Source organism: Pogona vitticeps, chromosome 2 (assembly GCF_051106095.1).
Source record: "Pogona vitticeps strain Pit_001003342236 chromosome 2, PviZW2.1, whole genome shotgun sequence".
NCBI classification, from domain to species: domain Eukaryota; kingdom Metazoa; phylum Chordata; class Lepidosauria; order Squamata; family Agamidae; genus Pogona; species Pogona vitticeps.
In genome coordinates, this window is record NC_135784.1 from 191729911 (window position 1) to 191756416 (window position 26506).

General features: G+C 42.1%; 1 protein-coding gene across 1 annotated transcript; it reads right to left on the reverse strand.

Moving 5' to 3' along the window:
- WARS2 (tryptophanyl tRNA synthetase 2, mitochondrial) lies at nt 1-25853 on the reverse strand. The gene is made up of 6 exons (XM_020789564.3): nt 25754-25853; nt 9991-10248; nt 4245-4325; nt 2555-2640; nt 1728-1846; nt 1-681 (listed from the first exon to the last, which is right to left on the reverse strand). Exons 1-6 carry the CDS (start codon nt 25793-25795, stop codon nt 233-235), a joined length of 1035 nt encoding a protein of 344 aa, XP_020645223.1. The 5' UTR covers nt 25796-25853; the 3' UTR covers nt 1-232.
- Nucleotides 25854-26506: the final 653 nt, after the last annotated feature.

The following is a 26506-nucleotide window of genomic DNA, read 5'->3' on the forward strand; positions in this document are numbered from 1 at the left end:
CAAGGTTCTGGTTTTTTTAATCAGCTCAAATAATTCAGTGGGAGGAGAGAAATTACACAGAGGTTGGCCTTGAACTTGAATATCTTCTGACTACTAGGCTATACTTCTGCCTTGCAAGGTAATGTGGGAATGATTTGGCTACCAATCCTCTTGTGAATCGAAAGAACAAAGAGAATTTCCAAGAAGACAATGGGTTCAAGAAAACAACAACAAAGACCGCATCTCCTTAGGGTCAGAGCAATCCCACGAGTTTTTTGATTTCCCAGTAAACAGGGCCTGCAAGTTCTTTGGCCTTTTCTGCCCCGGTCCTTAAAACCTTTTCTAGGTAAGGTATGTCTTCTTTCAGCCTCTTGAATTCATTCCTGATGGGTGCAAATTTTTCAATGACCGCTTCCGCTACTATTGTCTTATAACGATCAGTATGGAGGCCGGTACTCTGGTGGACCACTTCTTCTTGGCTGAGCCCTGTTATAGCAGAGTGAATGGTAACCAGGTTGGAGACGCCAGGGCGGTTTTCAGGGTCATATGTTATCTCAGAGGTGAAGTCTGTGACAGCCTTACGAAATTTCAGCTTTATGTCCTCAGGACTGTCAGTTAGGAACACTGTAGCTAATGCCTGATTGTCTGATTTTGACATCTTGGAGGTGGGATCTCGAAGGGACCTTACCCTCTTTGTTGCACCTACAATCAAGAAAGAAAAGAATTACACCTAATCATTATGCAAGGAAGGCAGTAGCAAAGGAATCAGAATATCTTATTCATTCATTCAACTTTTGGACTGCCCATCGGCCTACCAAAGCCACTCTGAGAGGTTCACAGTGTGATAAAAAAAAAACAAAATCAAAATGAAACATCACAATCCACATACAAAGGCAACATCAAAATGACTAAAACTAAGTTAAAAACCTTGGCCCAAATCTCAGCTCCACCATTCCCAGGATACTGGAATACTATGGTTTTCTTCCTAGGTTCATGTATAAGGATTAGAAGACCCTTTGTGCACCTTGACACAGCACAAGATGGACCTCATCAACCACAGCCCTCTGGGAGGAATGAAACGTTTCCTATCCCTTCTCTCTCATGGTTCTGTAGGAGATCCCTTTGGTCCTGGGGGGAAGGATTTAGAAGCCAGAGAATGGGGAGTGGGACTCTTCAATGTCCAAAAATTGCCCCATGGATCCCAGTAGCAGGACTGGGACCTGCAACTGCAATTTTATAATATTAAAAAGCTCTCCTGCAGCTCCCAAAGGCTTCCTTAGTATATCTGGAAAAGGATACCTGAAGATCCCTAGAATGGGGAAGCAGGGAGGAAAAATAGGAAACTTTTAATTCCCTGGAAAGGGCTGCAGTTGATGATGTCGTACATGTTACGTGACATAAAGTTGCACAGCACGATTCTGGCCATTGCGTGATGTACTCCATGCATTAAATTTGAAATATAACATTCAAGGAGTTATGGTTATGATACTACATGCGTATTTCATTAAGTGGGTCTTGGCTCAACTTTAATGATCAATTGCTTTTCTGTCCTGAATATATCCACCTTCAATCTTCAGTCTCTTTGCAGAGGCACTGTAGCAATTTCCTCTTCGCCAGGTACAAATAACACTAAAGCTCACAAGCTTCACTTGCCCTTTCCTCTCAAATTCTGTGGGAAAGCAGCACAAGACAAAACATTTTCTTGGAAAAATGCACCAAGGAGAAAGAGTTTTACACTTCTGACTCACTTAATATGGATCTGGGTACTGGGAAAAATTCCCCATATTTCTTGTTGAAGCGGCGGGCTAGATCTTGAGTCAGCTCCAAATGAAGGACTTGATCTTCTCCAATAGGGACATGTGTGGACCTTCCAATAAAGAACAGCTGCAGGTAGGTATACCTTTACTTCTGCTTGGGTTATAATTATAGTTGTAGCTATGATAATCCAACAGAACCTTTCGTCCTTCTCTCCCTCCTTCCCTGACAGTCTCCCCAGTCATGATCCAGAGTGTTCCCCTTCCTCTGCACAACAGGGTGGGTGTTAGATTGACACAGCTGGCACCAGCTAACAGCCCATGACAGCAGTCTCCTGGTCTTACTCCTCTTTCACTTTGCTATTACATCCTACTTGTTCGCCCACCTCCCACTTTGTCCTAGTCAGCAGTAGTGATAAGGAGGACTAGATGCCATTGACAATTTGCTCCCTGCCTAACAAGTGAGTGGTAGCCATGATGAGAAAGAAGAGGGGCAGGAACAGCAGAACATAGAAAGAGAGCCCAAAGGACCTCACCAGGAGGATCTGTTACTGTGTTGGAGCAGATCTGATGGCTGGGCATGGGGGGCCGTGGGCAAACCTGTTCCCCCCCCCAATGGATGTAATTCTACTGGGGAAAGCATCTAGTTGGATGCTGCTCATAACACCCATCAAAGAACCTGTCAGTGAGAATGAGATGAAGTAGGGAACTAAAGACACAATGACTAGGTTATCCCAAAGATCTCCAATTCTCGGTTCCTCCGTTGTTAAATCCTCCATTGCTGGATCACAGCAACCTTCACAGAAACAGAAGATCCTTACTTGTAGAGAAGAATATCGGCAGCTTGGAGGACAGGATAAGTGAGGAGGCCAGCCGTTCCTTCATTCATCTGGCTGGTGTTCTTTATCTATTTGCAGAAGGAAATAAGATATAATAGTAAGACACCATGCATATGTATGGGTCTAGGGTCTTCATTCTTTAACCCCAAACAAAATATGGCCATATTACGATATTCCTGTGCTATGAAAAGGTGAAGTGTTGCATATGGAATTTAAAAACTCTCCCAAACAAGTTGGTTAAACATTTTAAACCCGACATGGGGAGTATACAGTTCATGGGCCCCTCCATAGGCTGTAACCTCCCCACAGAGGAAAATAAATATATCTCTGAACAGTAGCTGGGTAGAGGTAAGAGCTTCTCCCTGTGGGAAAGAGGGGGCAAGCCTGGGGGAGAAAGTTGTTGAGTGACTTCTGGAGGGTCGTTAAGCTTGCTTCAGAGACTTGTCCTGTTCACATCTATGCTTTTATATGGAATTGCTGGCTGGCTAGCTTAGTGTGTTCTGTAGCCAAAAGTTGGAAGTTTGATTCCCCACTCTGCCTTGCAGAAGAGCCAGCCTGTGTAGCCTTGGGCAAGCAGCATAGTCCCAGTGTGCCCCCAGAAGATAGAGAGTACTCCTGAGTACTCTATATCTACAAAATTCTTGAAAGGACTGCCATATGCTGGAATTCACTTGGTGGCACACTGTTATTGTATTACATACATACCATGTTCCCCTGAAAATAAGACATGTTTTAATATTAATTTTTGCTCCAAAAAACACATTAGGGCTTATTTTCAGGGGCTGTTTTATTTTTTTCATGTATAGCTACCTACATTTATTCCAATATAGTCATGTCATTTTCTTCTAATTGTTGCACAATGGTGGAGGGCAGGGTTTCACTTAACTGAAGCTTTTTTTGGGGGGGGGGGATAGGGCTCATATTACTAGCATTCTGAAAAATCATACTAGGGCTTATTTTCAGGTTAGGTCCTATTTTCCAGGAAACAGGATAGAAGCTTGTTCTCCTTTTCTGGAGAGTAGAGGTGCAAAAGGTTGGCATCTGCAGTGGAACTGCTATTGAGTAGTCGTGCTGAGCAGTCATGAAACCACTCCTGCTGACTACTTTTGCCACTACAAAAGGTGGATTATGGCAGGTGGACTTCAAGATTTCTCATTTTTATTAAGGCATCCTTTCACTTCATTGGGAGGGTTCACCAGAGAGAGAGAGAGAGAGAGAGGCAGAGGGAAAGAGAAACAGATTTAGATGTGTATTGTGGCCCTGTTATCACTGAAACAGCAAATTCCACCCAGTCAAGAAGTTGTATGAACATGAATCATCTGAAAAATATTCTCAGCAAGATGAAGTCAGCATTATCATTGGAACTCTAGTTTCATTCTGACAAAATATGGGACACAAGCTATCCCTGTATGTAAAGAATGCTCATATCAACAGAAGATGATGTCAACCTCATGGGGCTAGCCCTGCAGGGGCCACGGGACAGAAGGGAAGTCTCTTTCTCTGTGTGCCATCTATTCCTGCTTGGCCTTGCTCCTCCTTCCCGGTGTATTGAAATCCTGCTCCATGGATGAACAACGTACACCGAACACCGCTGGAAGCTGGGTGGGATGTGAAAAGGGAAGGTGAGGCCTCCCGAGCTGGTTTAGCCACGATACCCTTCCCAAAACTTTACCTTCCACTGAGGAAAGTGCTGCAGACGTGACATGCTTGTGAAACACCCCAGAATCCAGCCAAGCTCTGAATGTTCAGGTACCTGAAACCCAAATCAGAACATGAAATCACACACAGTATATTATCACTTGGGAGGAAAGCGATGACAAACCTAGACAGCATCTTAAAAAGCAGAGATATCACCTTGCTGACAAAGGTCCGCATAGTCAGAGCTATGGTTTTTCCAGTAGTGATGTATGGAAGTGAGAGCTGGACCATAAAGAAGGCCAACTGCCAAAGAATTGATGCTTTTGAATTGTGGTGCTGGAGGAGGCTCTTGAGAGTCCCCTGGACTGCAAGGAGAACAATCCTATCAATTCTGAAGGAAATCAACCCTGAGTGCTCACTGGAAGGACAGATCTTGAAGCTGAGGCTCCAATACTTTGGCCATCTGATGAGAAGAGAAGACTCCCTGGAAAAGACCCTAATGTTGGGAAAGTGTGAAGGCAAGAGGAGAAGGGGATGTCAGAGGACGAGATGGCTGGATAGGGTCATCGAAGCTACCAACATGAATTTGACCCAACTCGGGGAGGCAGTGGAAGACAGGAGGGCCTGGCTTGCTCTGGTCCATGGGGTCACGAAGAGTCGGACACGACTTAACGACTAAACAACAATATTCTCACACTGAAAACAGTCCTCAGTTCCAATAAAAGAGAAAAGCATAATAACACATAAAGCTGTTTTCCAGGACGGTCATGATTGTCCATGGGTTCCACTCCTTGGTTTGTAGTAAACACTATTTGTCTGTTTTGGATATCACTGCCCACTATGTAAAGTGAAGGCGGGAAGCCCTGCAGGCACGAGGGGAGGAAGGGGCCAAGAGCTTAAGCTTGTAAATTGTTTTTGACAACAAAATCATGGCCTTTCCAAACCAAATGAACAAATCACTTGGTTTATCTAGCCCAGTATATCCTGTTCAGTTCACACGCATTTGTCATGCGGGTGTTTCCCCCAGCAATACTACCTGAGAGCTTTTTGAACTGGAGCTGTCAGCCATTTGATGTGAGAACTTCTGCATGCAAAGTATGTGAGCCACCACTGAGCTATGGATCCTTCCCACAAGTAGTGCAAGTCATGAGAGACAGAGAAATTGCTGGAAGCTCCAAACTGCAGTTTGCCCCTTCTCTATCCTGCCCTCCACCACTATAATGATTTCTATCTTGTTATTCTGATTTATGGGGAGAAAGACATGGTGAAAACGATACATCCTCATTCTTTACCTTATGTTCCAGGCAACACAGGAGCACAAGCACATGCAAAGTAAGAGAAATGCTTCCATGTCAACATCCTGGCCTGAACAGACCTCGAAAGTGACTACGAAGGGCCCTGATCTTACACGTATAAGAGCCTTTCAGTGCAAAGGTGGGGGCAGCCTGGAAACTTAGTACAGTGGCAACAATCAAACATGGTATGATTGCATCTCCTGATGGGAGAGCCCGTTTTCAGTACAGATACTATCTTCCTCTATAGAAATTTCCTGAGGCATTACTAAAAATACTTGCAAGAACACTGGCATTATAAATCCCCTTATTTGTTTCCTACAGGAAACTAGCTATCTCCATGGTGCCCAAGATGTGAGCTGGTGTCCTTGCAGAGATTCTGAGCTCCAATTCAGTGTCTGTTGTTCAGATTTAGGAGTAGAATTCTGCTCTCCTATGTAACACAGAGCCTTTCCAACATCTCTTTTATTCCAAAAATGTTAAATGTCAATCTGTCAAAAGGCTGGATCGGCCAGCTCCATGACAGAACTGTTTCTCTGCCTACTTACAGTTGTGTTCAAAATTATTCAGCCCCCACTGAAATTGAATGTTTTGGCCATTTTGACATTGATTTTGATCATTCAGTCATCTTGCTTACATTTACATGAAAGAGGCACTTGTAGGTCAGAGAAATATAACCTTAAGTTTATAATGAAATAACCACAAATGTCTTTTCTGTGCTCACATCATTATTAGTTTTTATTCAACCCCCAAGTGACATTCAATCTTAGTACTTAGTACAACATCCTTTTACAGTTATAACAGCTTTTAAACGTGAAGCATAGCTTGACACAAGTGTCTTGCAGCGATCTACGGGTATCTTCGCCCATTCTTCATGGGCAAAAGCCTCCAGTTCAGTCAAATTCTTAGGCTTGCGCACTGCAACTGCTTTCTTTAAGTCCCACCAGAGGTTCTCAATCGGATTTAAGTCTGGTGACTGCGATGGCCACTCCAAAATGTTCCAGCCTTTCCTCTGCAACCATGCTCTAGTGGACTTGGTGGTATGCTTGGGATCATTGTCCTGTTGAAAGGTCCAACGTCTCCCAAGCCTCAGGTGTGTGACGGACTGCATCACATTTTCATCCAGTATCTCCTGGTACTGAAGAGAATTCATGGTACCTTGTACACGCTGAAGCTTCCCTGTACCTGCAGAAGCAAAACAGCCCCAAAGCATTATTGACCCTCCGCCATGCTTCACAGTAGGCAAGGTGTTCTTTTCGTCATATGCCTTGTTCTCCCTCCTCCAAACATAGCGTTGATCCATGGGCCCAAACAGTTCTAATTTTGTTTCATCAGTCCACAGAACACTATCCCACAACTTTTGTGGTTTGCCCACATGACTTTTGGCATACTGCAGTCGACTCTTCTTATTCTTGGGAGACAGCAAGGGGGTGCGCCTGGGGGTTCTGGCATGGAGACCTTCATTACGCAGTGTGCGCCTTATTGTCTGAGCTGAAACTTCTATACGCACATCTGACAAATCTTTTTTCAGTTCCTCAGCAGTCACATGGGGACTTTTCACCACTCTACGCTTTAGGTAGCGCACAGCAGTCGAAGTCAGCATCTTCTTTCTTCCACGACCAGGTAGCATTTCAACAGTACCCTTTGCCTTGAATTTGCGAATGATGCTTCCTATGGTGTCTCTTGGTATGTTTAACTTCTTTGCAATCTTCTTATAGCCATTGCCCTTCCTGTGAAGACAGATCACCTCTTCTCTTGTCTTCCTGGACCATTCTCTTGACTTCACCATGTTTGTAACCACACCAGTAAATGTCTAGAAGGAGCTGAGTATCACAGTCATTTTAAAGCTGCCTAATTGGTGCTTATTATGCTTGATTGGTGCTCGGTGACATCCACAGGTGTTTTCAATACCTGATCGAAAACACCTGAATGAACCTCTCTTCTTCAGAGTGGTAGTCTTTAAGGGGTTGAATAATTGTGGCAATGAAGAAACCACAAAAGAAACATTTACTACTGTATTACATAAACAATTGATGTTATTTTAGTTGCATTTGGTTCTTTAAAACGTCCTTGTAGGATTTGATTCTGAATACAATTCCAAATGTACACTATAGTCCCTAAACCCCTTTACAGCATTGGGGGCTGAATAATTTTGAACACAACTGTATTTCCAACCAATGTTACATGCATCAGGATTCCATTCTTTCTTGATGATCAATGGGGACTTTATAGGACAAAAAATCAATTTTTCTCCCTATAGATGCAACTTTCATTCAATATATTCATTTTAATTTTGGACCCAAACTTTCTGGATCCAGACTTTTAAGAGCAATGGCATGGTTTAAGCACTTCTGATGACCCATTCTTTACATATTTGTTTCATACAGCTTTTATATTCATAGCTTGTTTATCACCATCTTTATCTCTTACAAAAAAAAGTATACTTTAAATAATCAATTCAGCCCATTACACTGAGGCTTGAATGAATTTCACACATGGGTTCCCCCATTCCTTCCCGCAAGGAACGGAGACAGCATAGCATTGCTTTTTACGTTTTATTCCTGCAAGAACTGTCACCCAAGTCAACCAACAAGCCTGACAAGGAGAAGAACTGTAATCCATATCTCCTGAACCCAATATTGTACAACCCTTATACAGCCAATTGCTGGAGAGGGGAGAGAAACAGTTAAAAAGGCTGGCTTTCTGCTGCAAGGTCCTTTCTCTAAAAAGTGATTTATAAAAGGACCATGGTTGCAATTGCCCCAAAGTAGGGGTTGCTCTTTAGTATTTGATGGAATTAGATGGAAAAAAAAGATTTGCAGCGATTTTGTAATCTGAAGTAGAAAGAGGAGAGTTTTATGCAGAGTCAGTTAAAACCCAGGTTTAGCTCTAGAGGGCTGAAAAAATTGCTTCCTGGAAACTGGATGCAGTATTTGATCATCGGTTTTAAGAACAGGCCTGTTCTCAAAGTGCTCTGCAAACAAATATTTCAAAGACATGGTGCATTTCAACATTTATAAACATCTGAAACATTAGCTACAAGAACAGGATCTACTCCAGAGTTATTGTGCTTCTTGTATGGTTTGTTGTATGTATAAAAGAAATTAACACCCCATAAAGTCAGTAACAAACACACACACACTGTCTGTCATTTTGGCAGAGTCTAACATTTGGCTGGTCTACATACAGTTTGTTTTAGTTTTGCCTAGTTAAAAAAACCCCTCTTTTTGGCACAAAGGACAGACTTTTGTTTATTTCCCTTTCTGTTAAAGTGTGAGTGAAATATGATGTCTTAATTTTGGGATCTGCTCCAAAGAGAACTTCAGATTCAAAGGTCTGTAAGAAAACAGAGCCACTTGTGTGATAAAAATGGCTGCAGATCTTATATGAAGGTGGCTAAAATCTGGCTAAGAAATGCATGCATGCCTTCTCGGCCCCCAGGGTTGTTCTAAAAGAGACAAAACATTCCTGGGTGTCTGCCAGCTCCTTAAGCCAGGCAGAGGACCACAGGCCAGGAGACAAAGTGGGTGTTACTGGTGGGCTTCATCTGCAGTCTGCTGCATGCTTGCTGGGAAGGAGGTCCCTGTGAACCCACAGAGAGTCATTTGTAAATAAGCATGCGTGGGAAGGATTGTATGTTGTCAAGGATGGGATAGGAAGGAAGCGATCAAAAACTCATCTGGTACACTTAGCCACTACCTCACCTAGCCATACACTGCAAGATTCAGCACATTTGTAAAACAGCACACTGGCTAGGAGACAGGCTTGGCAGGCCTTTGAACCACGTTCTGCTTATCAAACACAGAGGCAGCACATATGTGTGGGCTACAATACAGTCCAGCTTTTAAGTCCTCATATTTCAGTGATAAACCATCTCATTTCTGATAACTTAGTGTGTTCTTATTGTCTGTTGAAGCAGTCTCTCTCTAGTGATGTTAATCTTGCCACTGCTGTGCCGCTTGTTCTTGAGATTGCTAGGCCTGCCACGGCCAGAGCAGGGCATCCTTCCTGCCTCACACACACTGTAACACAGTTCTAAGCCCTTCCACACACTTACACCACATTGTCATGGTGAAGTGTCCTTCCCTCCAAACCACAGGCAGATAGGAATGAAGGCTGCAGAGGAACTGGTTTAATTTCTTGCTCCTCCTTTATTAAGCTGCACCACATATATCCCTGCATTCCTTTTCCAGAAAGAATGCAAATCAACACAGACATATGATTTGAGGCTCTTCTTGCCCTCACTGCTTCTGACTCACTAGTGGAAATATTTATTTTTTGTTGGCAAGGTGATGAGCACCTTTGTTGAATGACCAACTACAGTAAATAGCCTCAGAAATTATCTGAAGACTCTTCTGTAATGAATAGACGGGTACTCCATGGACTTACTACATGATGTATTCTGGCCCACACAGTCATGCATGAGACATATCAAATGGGATTGATAAACCAGATAGTTGGATGGAAAGAGAGAAAGAATTTGGATACCTGAGACTGCTGGAAAAGCAAACACTTCTGTGGATTTATTCCACAGGCAAGGAGAACAGCCGTGATGTCCAGGATGCCTGTGCGTAAGACGTCCGGATTTCTCGGTACCGTGAGGGAGTGGAGGTCGACAATGCTGTACAAGACGGAGCTGCATTTTTCCTGCAGCGTCACCCAACTTGTGATGGCACCAAGATAATTTCCCAGATGAGGGATTCCAGTTGGTTGGATGCCTGAGAAAATCCTTTTCAGTCCTTTATTCTGTAACCAAAATAACCATTTAAAATAATTTGTATAGAAAACCATAATGGCCAAGACATACACGCTCACCTTTCTGTGCAAGTGCACAGGTATGCACACATACAGGTAACTATAAGCACTATGGGACACATGACGGGACAATCCTGTTGCATCACACCAGGGATGAAAAATTACATTTCAGTTGAAGGTGCCACCACACTTTTTGCTTCTCAGCTCTATTTCCATATGACTTGGATCATATTGTTTCTGGATAGACGGTGCACCTGCTCTTTTAATGTATGCTCAGTGGCATCCTGTTGGTGTAACTACACCTGCGGAAGGCTGATGATATCATCAGCAGGGCAAAATGTTGGAAGCTAGACATGTCCAACCTCTGCCCAGGATTTACACAGCTCTCGAATGACCCCCCCCCCTTCATTACATAGAATCTACAGGGTGGGAGGAGGAAGTCTTTCATTATTGGAAATCACTGCTGCCAAGATGCCATAAGCCTTTCACAAATATAGTTATGCCAACAGGATTTCTGCCACTGACTTCTCTTGTTCTGTTCTAGGGCAAAATTACTTATTGCTGTCTTTGATGTTTTTATTTTTAAAAACATTAATTGAAAAAGCTTCAACACACCCTCTGGCAGCCATTTCTTTAAAAATTGGGGGGGGGCATATGGGAGTTCCAGGTTTTTGGCGGCCCTCAAAATGTGTTAGAATTGTCCTCCACAACCACTGGAATGCACAAGGGACATAAGGAGCAAATTGGTTTCAATCTTTTTTTAAAAAATGTTTTGGTGGTTTGGGTCAGCTGGAGGATGCTGGAGGACTGTGAAAGTAATACTGGAGGACTGCATGCAGGCTGTGCACCACTAAGTCATAATAAGCACATTTAAATTTCAAAATTGGGCTACAAAAAATAACTTCCTAGTCAAATGGTGATTTTAAAACCATTACTAGATGACACTGAAAAAGCGGGTAGGAATAGTCTCAAGTTTGCAAAACAAACAAACACACAAAAACAAAACAAAAATACAGCCACCCACAATTTCTCATTGGAAAATTCTGGAAGTATGGTAGAATATCATACTGGTTTTCAAATACTGCTGGCTTACATGTGGTTACTTGTGCATGTAAACCCTGATGAATGCTGAACTTTTGTGTGAGTAAATGTATCCTGTTTCAGGTTGCTAAATCTGAAATATAGCTGAAAAGGTTAAATAGCTACAATCTTCAGAATAAACAGGGCTAATGTTCAAGAAAGCATGATGTAAGGTCATTAACAAATGATAAACATTGGTAGCACCACCATTTCCACCTCTGGTTATTCGATTTCTTTTTCCTAATCCTTTCATTCTTCAGTTGCCAGAATGTTTTCAGACATTTAAACACCTCCCTTATTCCCCTGACAGACAAGCATTCTTGTTGACACAAGAAGGGAACCTTAAAGTAGGATTGTCCAAACAAAGTCAGAGCATTCAGTAAGGGCTTTAAAAAAAACACCCCTCAGATATAACCTGGTATTAGACTTTTTAAAGATTTGGCTTAAATCATCAATCATAACTAAGCTCTGACAGTTTCATTTCTAAAGAAGCAAGCAACTTACTGGGTGGTCCCTTTAACTTTTTTCACCACATTAAATTGTTAACCCAAACTCACATTCAAATTAAATGTTTCTTCAGCCGCAATCCTGTGGCTGAAAAGACATCCATAAAAGACAGAAATCTCAATTTCTCACTGCAATTACTGGAAACTTAGGGCAGAGCTATACATTCCCAGAGAGAAATTCCCATTGCCAAAAACGGCATCTCAGAGCGAAATCCCCACCTTTCATAGCACAGAGTATCCACCCCACCACCAGCTCTTCTCATGGCAGAGAGAAGTAACGTTCCAACTCCTAATAGTGGTAAGTCAGCACTAACAGTGATGGGAGAGGGGAATGCATGCATGCAGATACGGACAGTGTGACATCAGGACAGAGGAAGAATGCTGTTTGATGCTATGGAGAAAAGAAAATGCAATCCAGGGATGCAGTTTTTGACAGCAGCCTGTGCTCAGGGTTGCCTAAGAGTTTTAACAAACCTAGCGGGCTGGCATTTCCTTTCCTCCCTCTGTCCCTTTCAAAAAATCCCACGCCACATCACAAAATGCTTTCGGAACAGTATCTTGAGCTTGAAATGTGGCTTGCAATGTGGCCCAGTGGTTTGTTTTTGAAGGAGCCATCATTCAGTATCTAGGATGTAAATGTGTTGCATCCCAGACAATTAAATCACTATTTTTTAAAAATCGGGTTTTAAGGATATGAAGACTAAGAAAAGCCTGGACGATGACCCTGCCTGGCTGCTGCTTATCAAATGATGCTGCACTGAACTACAGTGCTGCCTTGATTTACAAACTTAATTGGTTGTGGAAGATGGTCGAAAGTTGAAATGGTCGTAAGTCAAAGCACCATTTCCCACTGAAGTGCAATTAATCCATTCCAGCGGAAGAAAAAAATCACACACACAAAAAAATCACTGCAAAATTAGAAACATGATTAATCCCTTCCCCCCAAAGGAAGAAAAAAAGAGAAAACCATTCAAGCGTGCAAGACCCATTGGAAATGCACAAAAAAACAAACAGAGCAGTTCGGAAATGCACAGAGAATAAAGGGAGCAGTTCGGAAATGCAAAGAGAACAAAGGAAAAAGCAAGGGAAGCATGCAAGACCCATCGGAAAAGGGGGGAAAACCCAAAAAGCAACCAAAGCCGCCAAGACCCATCGGAAATGGGGGGGTACTCTCAAAACAAACAAACCCCCGAGACCCATCAGAAATGGGAAAAAAACACCCCAAAAAGCAACCAACCCCCCCAAGACCCATCAGAAATGGGGGGAACCAGAAAACAAACCCCCCAAGACCCATCACAACACAGAAACATAACCCCCCAGCCCAAAACCACACTGCAAAAACACCCAGAACTATTTTTAAAAAGCAGAAAACAGCATCTTACCTTGCCAGGCAGCCTTCTCTGATCCCACAGTCTCTAACTGCTGGGGTGAAAGAGCTACAAAGCAGCCTTGTTGCCACCTACAGTTAGAAATGTGAGTTTCCCGCCTTTTTCCCCTGCCCTTTCCTATTCGTAAGTGGAAGCTCTAGTCGCAAGTAGAAGCAACATTTTGTGGCCGGAGCTGGTCATAACTCGAAATGGTAGTAAGTAGGGACGTTCATAAGTCAAGGCACCACTGTAAATGGATCAGTGCTGACTCAGGAGAAGGCACTTCCTTGCGTTAACACACATTCACTTCCCTCTGAAAATTTTTTTAAAGAAGGTTGTTGCTGGTGTTTTTGCAGAAACCCTAGGGGCCAAAATCCTGTTTTTTTCCCCATGCACATGATGGGTCATTATATGCATGGCTGTTTTTTTATGCCAAATGAAGAAGGAAATACAGTATTTGTTACCCTCTGCGCACATGTAAGTTTTTTTTAAAAAATTGGGCCTTTTAAAAACCTTGTGTTAACTGCAGGCTAGAGATTGCTGAAATAAACCCAGAGAGAACATTCTGCCCACAGAGCAGTTACATTCCGTGACTGCTGCTAATTTTTATTCTGGCTGTCATTTTAGAAAAGTGGGAACCGGTTTCACTAAATATGCCGAGCAATCACAATCATACATTTTGTAAAAAAAAAAAATGCAGGATGACATGAAACTTTTAAAAATGATCAAAGAGCGATCATCCTACAAGTGCACAATCAAGAACTACACCCCCAATATTATGTACCCATTATGGATACCTCAACAACAAAATATATTGACAGCCTGGAGAGAGTTCAGAGAGAAACAACTAAAATGATTAAATGCCTGGGATCAACTAGCTTGGGGGAAAAGATTAGAAGAATTACTTATGTACAGCTTAGCTAAATTAGAACATCTTAGAAAGTTTGCTTTCTTCCATCTCAGTCTCTTTGGCTGACCAGTCTCTCAACAACCAAGGCTGTCAAGGTTTGATCTATTACACTTCAAACATCCCCATGCACCTTGAAATCAACTGGCATTTTTTTCTTGAATTTTAAATATCTTCCATGTGTCTACGGCTAAAAAGAGGTGAGGTTATGATTAAGGCTACTAATGAGAATCCTATTTGCTCTATAATTGCCTTCAAATTACAACCACTGTCTCAGTCCTATTCATCTTCAAGCCTCTGTGCCTGAGAAATAATTCATCCACTCCTCTGCTAAGGGCCAGAGCAGAGAAGCCTCATAAGCACAAGTCATTATAGACTAAGCTGAACCACAGACAATATTTCCAGGCATCTGCAGCAAAGGTGTCCCTTTGGTCTCCAACTTCAGCAATATCCTTTACAAAAAAACACTGAGTTCAAACTGGGTATGGGGGAGTGTGATCAGGTTCATTTGAGTTTTGAAGCAGTTCCTCTTTTTTGGCGGGAAATAACCAAGAAAAGTCATCTGAACGATTAACATATTTATTTGATTCAACATTTGGAGATTGGACGACAACTTCAACTGGGTCAAAACAGCTCAAATTGGGTAACTGTTCATAAGGTGATGGTAAAAATTCAAAAGGCAACTTTGGAGAGTCTATTGTGGGGCTGGCCCGAACCATTCTTTGTCCGTGGGCTTCCTTAATGGAGCGCTCCTCACAGCACAGATTGTGCCACAGCAAGGATGTCGAGCCCAATCCTCCCCCCCCCCTGGCACGGCGGTCGATTGAATGATGCCTCAGGTCGGATCGCCCTCCTCCAGTGACCTTGCCCTCTCGGGAAAACCACCACCGTCCATTCTTGAATTCCTGTTATTGTTGCTTTCTTTTCCTTCGGGTCAGGATCAGGTAGTAATCCCCCTACTTTCAGGCTGGGTAAATCAATAACTCACGAGCCTTTCCATAAGTAGATTCCCCTTCCTCTTTCATCCCTTTCCATGGTACAAAGAATACTCTCCCTTTCCCCCCTCCTTTTTATCCTCCTCCCATACCAGTAATGTTAACTCCTCCTCTTCCTGTCCTTTTCCTTCTTCTACCAAAAAAACTTCCACCTGCATTTCTTTCTCCTCTACTTCTTTCTCCCCATTCCTCTTTATAATCAACCCTTCTGTTTCCTTTCTCACTCCCTCTTCCTGTGACACTATTATTTGGGGGTACGGCGCACTCTCATCTCTTCTCCTCTTTTCTAGTTCTCCTTCACAGGGAGAAAACCACATACTGTATGTTCCAACGCAGCAGAACGTCAAACAAAACTCCTCAAACAGCAGGGGCTATGTGCTAGGAAAAAACTACTTTTGTTTTTAGCACAAATAGTTAACAAGATATATATATCAGTAGATAATGTGAATAATGGAAGGCCTGAGGAAAAATAAATTGCAGCAGACAGACTCCTGTTGGTGATCTACATGTATGCATGTGAAACTGCATAATATACTTCAGCGAACCTTTGAGTCATGTGATGAGGTGTGCACAATTGCATAACTGGTGCATGCCTAGCATTGTAAATAGAAGTAATTCACAGCAGTGAGTTATGCAATTTAACTTAATCACACATTACCTCACTAGGTAGCTACTACCTGCCTTAGGCTGGGCAGTTCCGAGCCATTAAGGTGCTGCCTCGCCATGGCCTGTTAACCTCATGGGGTGTGGGGGGTTTAGGGCGAAAGCCAACAAGCAGATCGATAACCCTGCATCATGCAACAATCATAAGAAAACTTCTGCCCTAAAGTTGGGCACCTAGAATGTTTGGACAAGGATCCTGGCTTTTCTGACGACTTGCAGGAAATCGACGACATGTACAAGACAGCTGTCATCAACATGGAACTGAGTAGACTGCAGATGGACATTGTTGCCCTGCGAGACATGGGATCTGTCAAAGAAAAAAAACTTCTCATTCTTCTGGCAGGGAAAACCATTGAATGAGACCAGGGAATATGGTGTTGGCTTTGTGGTCAGAAATATTCTGCTGAGATCCATTGTTCCACCTACTGTGGGGAGTGAAAGAATCCGTATCTGCAACTCCACTCATCAGCAGGACTGGTCACCCTCATTAGTGCATATGCACCAACACTGTCATCCACAAAAGAAGTGAAAGAAAAATGTACAGCAATCTGGAAGCTACTATCAAAAAAAATCCCCGAGAGAGAACCGCTGTTCATTCTCGGAGACTTTAACGCTAGAGTTGGTGCTGATCACAATTCTTGGTCCACTTGTCTAGGACATTTTGGCATTGGGAAGATGAACAAAAATGACCAACACTTGCTGTCACGCTAAAGCACACCTTTGGAACAGCAAAAGAAAGTGTCTACCTCTGGACTAGATCAAATGGAAAGTGCTTTAATCTCTCTAGATTAAGAGCGAAGACCAAAGTCCAACTGAAATGCATGCGGGTACTTCCTCGTCACCAATGATGCAGCTGTTGTTGCCCATTCTGCTGAAGACCTCCAACAACACATGAATCGTTTTAGCAAGGCCTGCCAAGACTTTGGACTAACAATCAGTCTGAAGACAACACAAGTCATGGGCCAGGACGTGGACTCACCTCCCTCTATTACCATCTCCACACAAGAATTGGAGGTTGTTCATGACTTTGTGTACCTTGGCTCAATGATCTCTGACAATCTCTCCCTAGATGTCGAGCTGGATAAATGCATTGGCAAAGCAGCTAACATGTTCTCTAGACTCACAAAGAGAGTATGGCTTAATAAGAAGCTGACAATATATACCAAGATCCAGGTCTATAGAACCTGAGCACACTCCTGTACTGCATTGTGTCCTGGACCCTTTGTGCATAGCAGGAGAGGAAGCTGAACACGTCTCCAACACATTTTTGGTATCACTTGGCAGGACAAAGTTCCAAATAGAGCAGTCCTAGAACAAGCTGGAATTTTTAGCATGTATACATTACTGAAACAGTGATGTCTATGTTGACTTGGGCATGTCGTGAGAATGGCTGATGGTCGGATTCCAAAGAATTAGTGCAGGGAAATCGCCCCAGAGAGAGACCACAGCTACAATAGAAGGATATCTGGAAGCAAGATCTGAAGGCCTTAGGAATGGACCTCAACAGATGGGAAAACTTGACATCTGTTCAACCTGGAGGCAGGCAGTGCATCATGGCCTCTCCCATTTTGAAGAGATCTTTGTCCAGCTAGCTGAGGCAAAGAGGCAGTCTGGAAACCAGCAAAATCAGGGAGCTGGACAGGGGACAGATTGTATTTGTCTTCAGTGTGGAAGGGATTGTCACTCTTGAATTGGCCTTCTCAGCCACACTAGATGCTGTTCCAAGTCCTCCGTACAAAGCATGCTACCATAGTCTCTCAAGACTGAAGGATGCCTAATCAGACATAAATCACCAATAGGATTCTGGCCACTGACAAACAAGCCTTCTTGTTTCTCTGGTCACCAAACAAGAGACAACAAATGACACACAAATTAGCACTATACAACCTATACCTGTACAAACGTAATACACACTGCTCACTTGAGTTCAGAATTGCTTACTCACAGATGAGTCAATATAAAGGCCAGAGAAGTCTGGCTAGAATTAAGTTCAAAGAACATACTAGCATGGTACCACCTAATGGACAAATTAATGACAAAACAAATTGATTTAAACTGTACTTATATGGATGGCAAATTTTAAATACAATGCTTAAACTGATAGGTAGTGGACAAAATCCTGTTACTTAGTGTCATAAATCACACTAAAGTAGACCCACTGAATCAATGGGTTATGTCAGCTCTTCTGTAAGTTCTACTGATTCAAATGGACCTACTATTCTAATTGTGACTTACTTTATCATAGTAAGTCACGGTTAGACTAAGACCATTTGAATCAATGAAAGTTATGAAGCTTAGTCACTAAATCTCCATGGATGCAATGCACCTGCTCCAGTACAATTTACTACAGTAAGCTACAGGATTTTGGCCATTGTATAGTACAGTGAATATAAAATTAATAGTTTGAGATTAAACAGATGAGACGCTAGTATAATGTGGGGGAATATATATGGTAAGTGATTAATAAGATTGCTAAACTGATGCGATCACTATTGGAATAATGCCAACAACCTTCTAAAGATTGTTTTTTCACCATTTTTCTGAACAGCTCAGAATTATCACTGAATGAGGGTTTTTTTTTAAACTATATTTTTGAAACTTGTTAAATAAACAACTGGGTATCCTGAAGCAAGCCTTCAAAGTGTGCTACTTTGCTAAAAACAAGAATTCTAAAAGGAGCTTTAAAAAAACCACACAGAGAATACTGGGTCTTCTACAAGACTTGCTCACTGTTTATTCTACAAGGCTTGTTCACTGCCGGCATCAGAAGGCAGCCTAGCAGGGATCTCCGCCTCATGTCAAAAAATCATGGAGCTGGAATGTGCTTCAATGAAATGTTGAGGTCAAGACATCAGAGCTTGTATGCTCAAAAGATCTGGGACTAGTAAAGGGTTTTAACAAAAGAGGAAAGAGCTCCCAATGGGGAGGAATATAACCCACAAAAGATGTAGACTCAGAATAGAGCAACTCAGAATTTGTCCTCTTTTTTCAGATGGGCAGGGGGAAGGGAGTCCATTTTGTTTTTTAAGAATACCATGTTTTCCCAAAAATAAGACAGGGTCTTATATTAATTTTTGCTCCAAAAATGCATTAGAGCTTATTTTCAGGGAATTTTTTTTCATGTACAACAATCTACATTTATTCAAATACAGTCATGTCATCTTCTGGTTGCTGCACAATGGTGGAGGGTGGGTTTTCACTTAACTGGGGCTTATTCTTTTGGGTAGGGCTCACATTACGAGCATCGTGAAAAATCATACTAGAGCTTATTTTCAGTGAAGCATTCCATATTTTTTTAGAGGGACATGGTGGTGCTGCGGGTCAAACCACAGAAGACTCTGTGCTACAAGGTCAGAAGATCTGCAGTTGTAAAATCGATGCAGTGAGCCCCCATCGCTTGTCCCAGCTCCCGCCAACCTAGCAGTTCGAAAGCATGCAAAATGCAAAAATCCGAGTAGATAAATTGGAACCACCACAGTGGGAAGCTAATGGCGTTCCATGTCTAGTTGCGCTGGCCATGTGACCATGGAATATTGTCTTTGGACAAACGCTGGCTCTATGGGTTGGAAACGGAGATGAGCACCGCCCCCTAGAGTCGGACACGACTGGACAAATTGTCAAGGGGAACCTTTACCCAGCTTTCACTGAAATCATGTTATGATGTAGTTATGGCTGCCTGGCTGTTAACCGGCAGACTAAACTGAAGCCATGGCCTTGCAGCCTTTCCTTTGAAGAACTATGTGAATCAAAATTCTGTATGCCGTTTGTGTTTTGGAGTAAAAAGCCGAGTTCAGTTTCAACGAGTTCCTTTGTAACAGAGCAGGTGAAGAAAGCTAATTATAAATACAGGTGGTGTGTGTGTGTGCACGCGCACACACACACACACGAAAGAGAGGAAGAATGAACACAGGAAGAAAAGAGGGGATCACTGCTGACACATGTGACAAGGAAGATTGATGGTTTCCCTCTCCAGTTTTCCCTACTGTGAAGGAACGCAGGGAGCGGGCAAAGGGACGAAGAAGCTGCTGGGCCAGAGAGAAAGCCAGCTGCCTCCCTTACACCATTTGAGCACTGATTAATGAGGCAGCCACGACTCAGGAAGTGGAGAGGGATGATGCTTAGACTTCCTCCTTATTTTTATTTAATTATAATTTGATGCATACAATTCCACATGGTTTTCATTTGCTGGTTACGAATGTTTAAGCCATTCCACGAGGAGAAACTGCTAATCATATAAGAAGGTACACAGGTGAGAAAAATGGAAGGACTTTTTACAAGGTCTTACCTTCCAGGGAAGAAGGCAAAGTCTGACTCCACTGGCAGGAAGGTTCAGGGAAATGACACATGCAAGCTTAGCACTCTTTAACATTTTTACCCTTAACACGCGCTGACTGGAAAAAATTACAACCAACACTGCTATTTCTATCCTTTTCCCCCCAGGCAATATGTTCTAGCATCAAACCAGTCAAGAAGAACTCCACACAATAATAATGAACTAAATAATTCCAATTTGAAGCAAGGAATATTTTGTTTAACCATTTATACTTCTACCAATGTTTTAATTATATATATATATATAAGTTTGTTTGGCTCTGTGCTAATGTATTTTCAAATAGACATGTCTGGGACTGAACTGTAAATTAGTTTAATTCTGCAAGTAAAATGCACCAAATTATGCATGACAACCACAAATTACATTACTTGTGAAACAGAGACCAGAATCCTACTGGTTAGTTATGCTGGACTAATTACAAGGGCAGAAATTGTAGCGGCAAAGTGCTGCTGGTTAATCATATGCCACGTACATCCCTTATCATACACCAAGACTGGCATATAAGAACTGGTATAAGCAGTAACTCATTACTTAATAGCAATTCACTGCCCTAATTTGTACCACCAGACATAATAGCAGAACTAACCAACAGGATTCTGGCAAATTATTTTAAATATCACTCTTCTATACCTTTGAAAAGGTATTTCAGTTAATACAGAACTATAAAGACAGAGAGGAGAGAATGAATAAAACAGTATTAGAGCACTCACCTCCAACCCCTTCAGGAATGGTTCCATCTATAGCCCTAATCTATCATGCCTTTCAACATTTTAAGCATATAACAATCTTCTCTTAGTTCTTTCCCTATTTCTTCTTCCTGTTTAATTCTCCCTCAGACATCCGAAATAAACAAATAACAGGGAAGAACTACTTGTGAAAGCCACTGTAAATAAAAACATGATGGAGCCTTTGGTTAACCCCTCAACAGTTGCTGCCCAAGCTAGTAAAGAGGAGTTCACTACCAAGGAACTTCTAATAGCACCTGGGGTATAAATGGCATTCAGACTTACACAGTCTTAGCCAAAGAGTCTGACGCATCCAGCCACATCCCAGCACAGTCAAAGGAGGCAGACTTCACCTTCAGATCAGTTGCTGATTTCCATAGGTATGGACAACATTTCTGGCAACAGCGTCCAAATGGGAAGCTGTAGCCAGAAGTAGCTGTGTATCCTTGTCAACACAGGACTTTGTGAAAATCATTTAAAATTGCTTTGTTTTTTTTTTTAAATAAGTGGCTTGACTTAGCTAGTGAAAGTATGAACAAAAGGCAGCTGTTTCTTTTAATAACCAAGCAGAGATATTTATGAAATCTAGCTGGTTCAGTTAGATAAACAACACTAACAGCATTATTATCTTTTAAGAAATGTAGAGAGTTTAGTAATAGAACAAAGTAGTAAGGTTATGCATTTGTGAATGTTTTGAAAATGTTAAAGATGAGATTCAGCAGTAATCACTGCCTTGATTATATTACAAAATGTAAGGAATAACAAGTGGCCTTAAAACTCTTCTCCCCCATACATTGTTTCCTTAGATAATTTGCTTCCTTAGATAATTTGCTTCCTTAGCAAACAAAGTAGGTAAATGGAGAAAAAAGACCTCAAAGTTCTTAATTTTGCCATAGTAGCAAGATGAACTGTTTGTCTGGATTGGATTACAAGTCAAGTTTATATTCTTGCGATAATAGTATTGTCTAATTGTCTATGCGAGGTAGGCAGTAAAAATTATGTTATTCTGATTACATTATATGCTCTGTAAGTGAGATTAAAATAGCTGTTATTAAACTTTTCTTTTCTAGCAAGGTAACTAGGCTAGAAAATATTCCTAAAATGTTTAGAAAAGTTGCTCTGCCAATGCTGTAATGAAAATAAAAGGATGGAAAATGACACGTGGGAATGAGATTCGAAGATAAACAAGCCATAGGTGATGCTGGCTACAGAAATGATATAAAATGGATTAATTTAGACAAAACTAGCACAAAGGAGAAGCAGGTACCTTGGACTACAACGCATGATTTTTATACTTGCATAAATGTATAAAAGGATAAAAGACTTTCAACTTAGATTTTCTGATGTGTGTCAATGTAATACTGTAATTGCTAAAGGCTATGAATTATATTCTTTAGATTTCAGAATGCAGCTGAGATATATTTTTTCTAACTGTATTCTTTATAATTACACATTTTTACCTTTCTGGAATGAGTTTGCTCATATATGAAATAGAGATTAAACAAAAACACATAAAATAGTGGTTGGTTGCTTTTCTATTCAGAAAAAGTAGAATAAAAAGCAAAATGTCTGAAAAAAGAACTACTGCAACATAAGTGATATATAGTATACTATTCTATCCAGAAGAGGGGTGAAGCTTTTAAATACAGTGGTGCCCCGCAGTGGTGCCCCGTTCCAGATTAATGTCGCTATCTGGAAACATCGCAATGCAGGAGGGAAAACCCCATAGAAACGCATTAAACTTTGTTTAATGCGTTCCTATGGGGCGAAAACTCTCTGTTATGCGAAGATCCTCTGTAGCGCTGCCATTTTCACCACCTTGGTAAGCAAGGGCAGCGTGCGAAAATGGTTGTAGCGGCCATTTTGGAACCGCCGATCAGCTGTGTGAAAATGGGGCCTTTGGGAGGACTGCAGGGGAGGGCTCCCCCGCAGTCCTCCCAAAGCCCCCATTTTCACACAGCCGGCCGGCGGGCGCTTCGGAGCGGCCGCGGGGGAGGGGTCCCCCGCCGTCGTTCCGAAGCGCTTCGGCTGGCCGGCGCTTCGGAACGACGGCGGGGGACCCCTCCCCCGTGGCCGCTCCGAAGCGCCCGCCGCGAAAATGCAGGTCGGCGCTTCAGAGCGTCCGCGGGGGAGGGCTCCCCCACCGTCGTTGTGAAGCGCGGCTGGCCGAAGTGATCGCAAAAAACAAATTGCTACACGGATTCGTCGTTAAACAGGGCGCTCATTATGCGAGGCACCACTGTATAATAAAAGCTTTGGGAGGATAAATTGTTGAACTCTAACCTAACCTAACCTGACATTCTACATTCTATGTAGACAGCAAGGAATTAAGATACAGCCTCTCCCCAATTTCCCTCTTTCTTTCCCCCCATCCTGTTTACATTTTACATCTGCTTAATGAAGGAAGTGTTTTCTCAAAGCTTGTATACTTATTTGTGCTTCTTCATACTTTTTGTGTTTTTTGGTTGGCCTGTTAAAGTTATCACGTTTGTATGTATTTTGAAATACCTCAGCAATCCTCTATATAATATCAGGGGTCTCCAAACCTTTGACTGTGGGGGCCACACCTGATATTTTCATCATTTTTGAGGGCCGAAGGAACAAGAACTCCAGCATGACCCCCACACACATATGCACCGCACCCCCCCAATGCGCTGAGGGGAACAGGCCGGGTAAAATGGCAAGGCGGGCCAGATGTGGCCCACAGGCCGTAGTTTGGAGACCTCTGGCTATGGAATCTATAACCATGGAAATTGCTACCCACTGTAGGCACCCTCCATTTGAGTATAAACCTAACTATGGTCATAACAACATATGAACAGAAAAGAAACTGTGAAAACCACATCTTAATATGATAGACAGGCTTTCACTTCTCACCTTGAGGAACAGAAAGACAACATTTATTGGATAAACTCTGAATTCCTCCTTCATTAACAACACCAGGCATTGTTAATGGAGGAGGAATTCAGAGTTTATCCAATAAACGTTGTCTTTCTGTTCCCCAAGCAAAGCCCCTCCTAAAAGCAATACTATTTTCCAATAAGTAGGAATCAGCGATAAAAGGCAGTAAAGTGCAGGACATCATGTACGTTAGAGACCCTGAGTGATGCTCAAAGGGCTACTTCGCCCCACTTTCCTTAGCTGCAACACATGCAATGCCTATCAATCCTAGAATAACTTTCCTCTCCCAAAGTATACGTGGGGGGGATTAGGCTCAGATGCACATTGGAAAGCAGTGTCCTGTGGAAAGGGACAGGGAAGCAGGCAAAAAGGGCACACATGCTACTTTTATTATAGTCAGATTGTCTCCTTTCTGCCCTTCAGCTAGAGTCTATGTATCACTAAACACGCAGTAGGTAAAATGGAAGCAGCATAAGAACACTTCATGCTGGACTGTATCCACTCTCTCATCAGTTCCCAACAGCCAATTTGCCAACAGTGACCCTATGGAAAGGATGCTGATAAGTTTTTTTTTTAAATTAAACCTATTTTGATTAAGATCATGCAATGGGAAGAACTGTACCTTGTTTCCAGCTTTAAGCATCAGATATCCACTTGTTCTACCTTACGTTGTTCATATTTGAGGTGTGCAATTCTAGGAAAGGAGATCACTCTCTCCTTACCTTATTCCCCCACCAGGAAGAACCCTGACCACCCAAGACTCTGCATCACACATGAGCGGGCTCCTCTCTTCAGACATCCCCCTACCCCCACTTTGCAGCAAGTGCAAATGTTGCATCTGCTAAAGCCATACTAGCAGGAACCATCTTCATCTCTGACTTGTACAATATTAATTACATTAAGTGCTAAGGAGCAATTAGGACTACCGGTATTGTCTTGTTGAGATGATATTTGTTGTATCTTGTTTTACTTGTAAGTCACCTTAAACATAAGTAACAATAAGTAGAAATCAATGTTTAACTTTTGTTTTTCTGGACAATGCAGTTTGTAGTAACCAAACCCTATGTTTCTGCTCCTTCAACACTGCACAAGTGATTTTTTAGAGAAATCAGGAAATATTTTACCCTTGTACATATATAAGATTAAATAAATAAACAGATAACCTCTAGGAAATCTTAAGTCCTTAAAATGTTAACTAATTTACACAGATACTTGCCTACCATTCATTCATAGTTTTTTAAATAATTACACTGCCTTCTGTAGTTAGCGTGTTTAAAAAGTTTAGGAAAAGGATGTGTGCTAACCCATCAGAAAAATGACAGCCTGTATTCAGTTTTCCCCACAATCTTATGCACATTGGCTTGTCTTAATACAAGTGTTGCCTGACAGTGAATTTTGGAATTCTGTTTATGACTGGTATTTTATAAGTACATTTAGAAAGAAAGAAAAGGATCATGAACACAAAACATTACTCTAGCCACCATCATAAATTAAAGCATTTTTGGCATTCAGACTCATAAGCCGATTTTGGCACAAACTCTTATTAACGACGGGCTTAACTCACCAAGTATTCTTCCATAAATAAAAATAAATGAAATAGCATACAGAAAATGTTATGAAAAAGGCTGAGCTTAAACAGCAAGCAGTAGCAAAAGGGTGCACATTTTCCATCTCTTCTATCTTGACAGCAACTCTAAGGAGTAAGCTGGGCTGATAAATAGTAAGCAGCCCAAACTTCATCAACGCAAAACAAGAAGAACCCATGAAATAAGTTAGAACACTGAAATACGGAGCAACGTTTCTTAAGAAGGAGAGCGGATCCTGGTGTTTGCAGGGAGGGCACTGCGGGGAAACCGCCACTTGAACCAGTACGTAGATTAAATCCGCTGGATTCATTGCCCCGCTGGACTGCCACGCTGAGCGAGAAGATGAAACCGTTAGCCGCAGTGTCTCTCCCGGCTCTCCGTGCAAATCGCATTAACTTTTTCCCGAACCCGAGGATACAAAGACTTGAGTTACCTGCACAAGGTGGCTCCGAATGCAAGAGCTGGGCGCCGCCATATTGGAAGGAGGAGAAAGATCACGTGACAACACGCCTGCGCTCTGTAGCTCGCTGGGAATGAACGCGCCTTCAAATTCCACCTCCGCCCGGCTTGATTGCCTTTCACTGACGTGTGCGCTTTTTTTCCCCCGATTTATAGCAAGTAGGCTAGAGAGCTAAATGAAGCACCGAGTAAATATATATTTCAGTGGTGGAGATTAGTTTTATTTTGCTTTTCATGGTGCAAAGACTGGTGAAACAAAGGTGATCATAACAACAGCTAATACTAATAATGGTCTGAAGCAGTTTAATATTTCATTTGGAGTTCTGTCCGTTTTAAAAGCCGTTCGTTTCCAGGAAACTTCCCCGCCTATATTCTCCCTCCAGTGGAACTCCCAGCCTCATGTGTTAGGGTGGCCATCTGCCCTCTTTTAGGGAGGATGGTCCTCCACGTGAAGAGCTGGCAGAGGACGGTTCTCCGTTTGAAGGGCTTTCCAGTCCAAACCTGATTTATAGCTGAAGAATTTTAGCAGGAAATGAGTTGCTCTGATACCTATCACTGTAAGAACCAGGACAGCAGTCTCAATGATCAAACAGGTAACGTGGCTGCAGTTTTCTGCATTCAGGCAAGGTGCATGATGTAATTGTGCTTTAAGTATGAAAAATTCTAATTATGTATTTCTACATCTAAACTAACATATACAACTCCATCCAAATCAATGTCCTCTTTT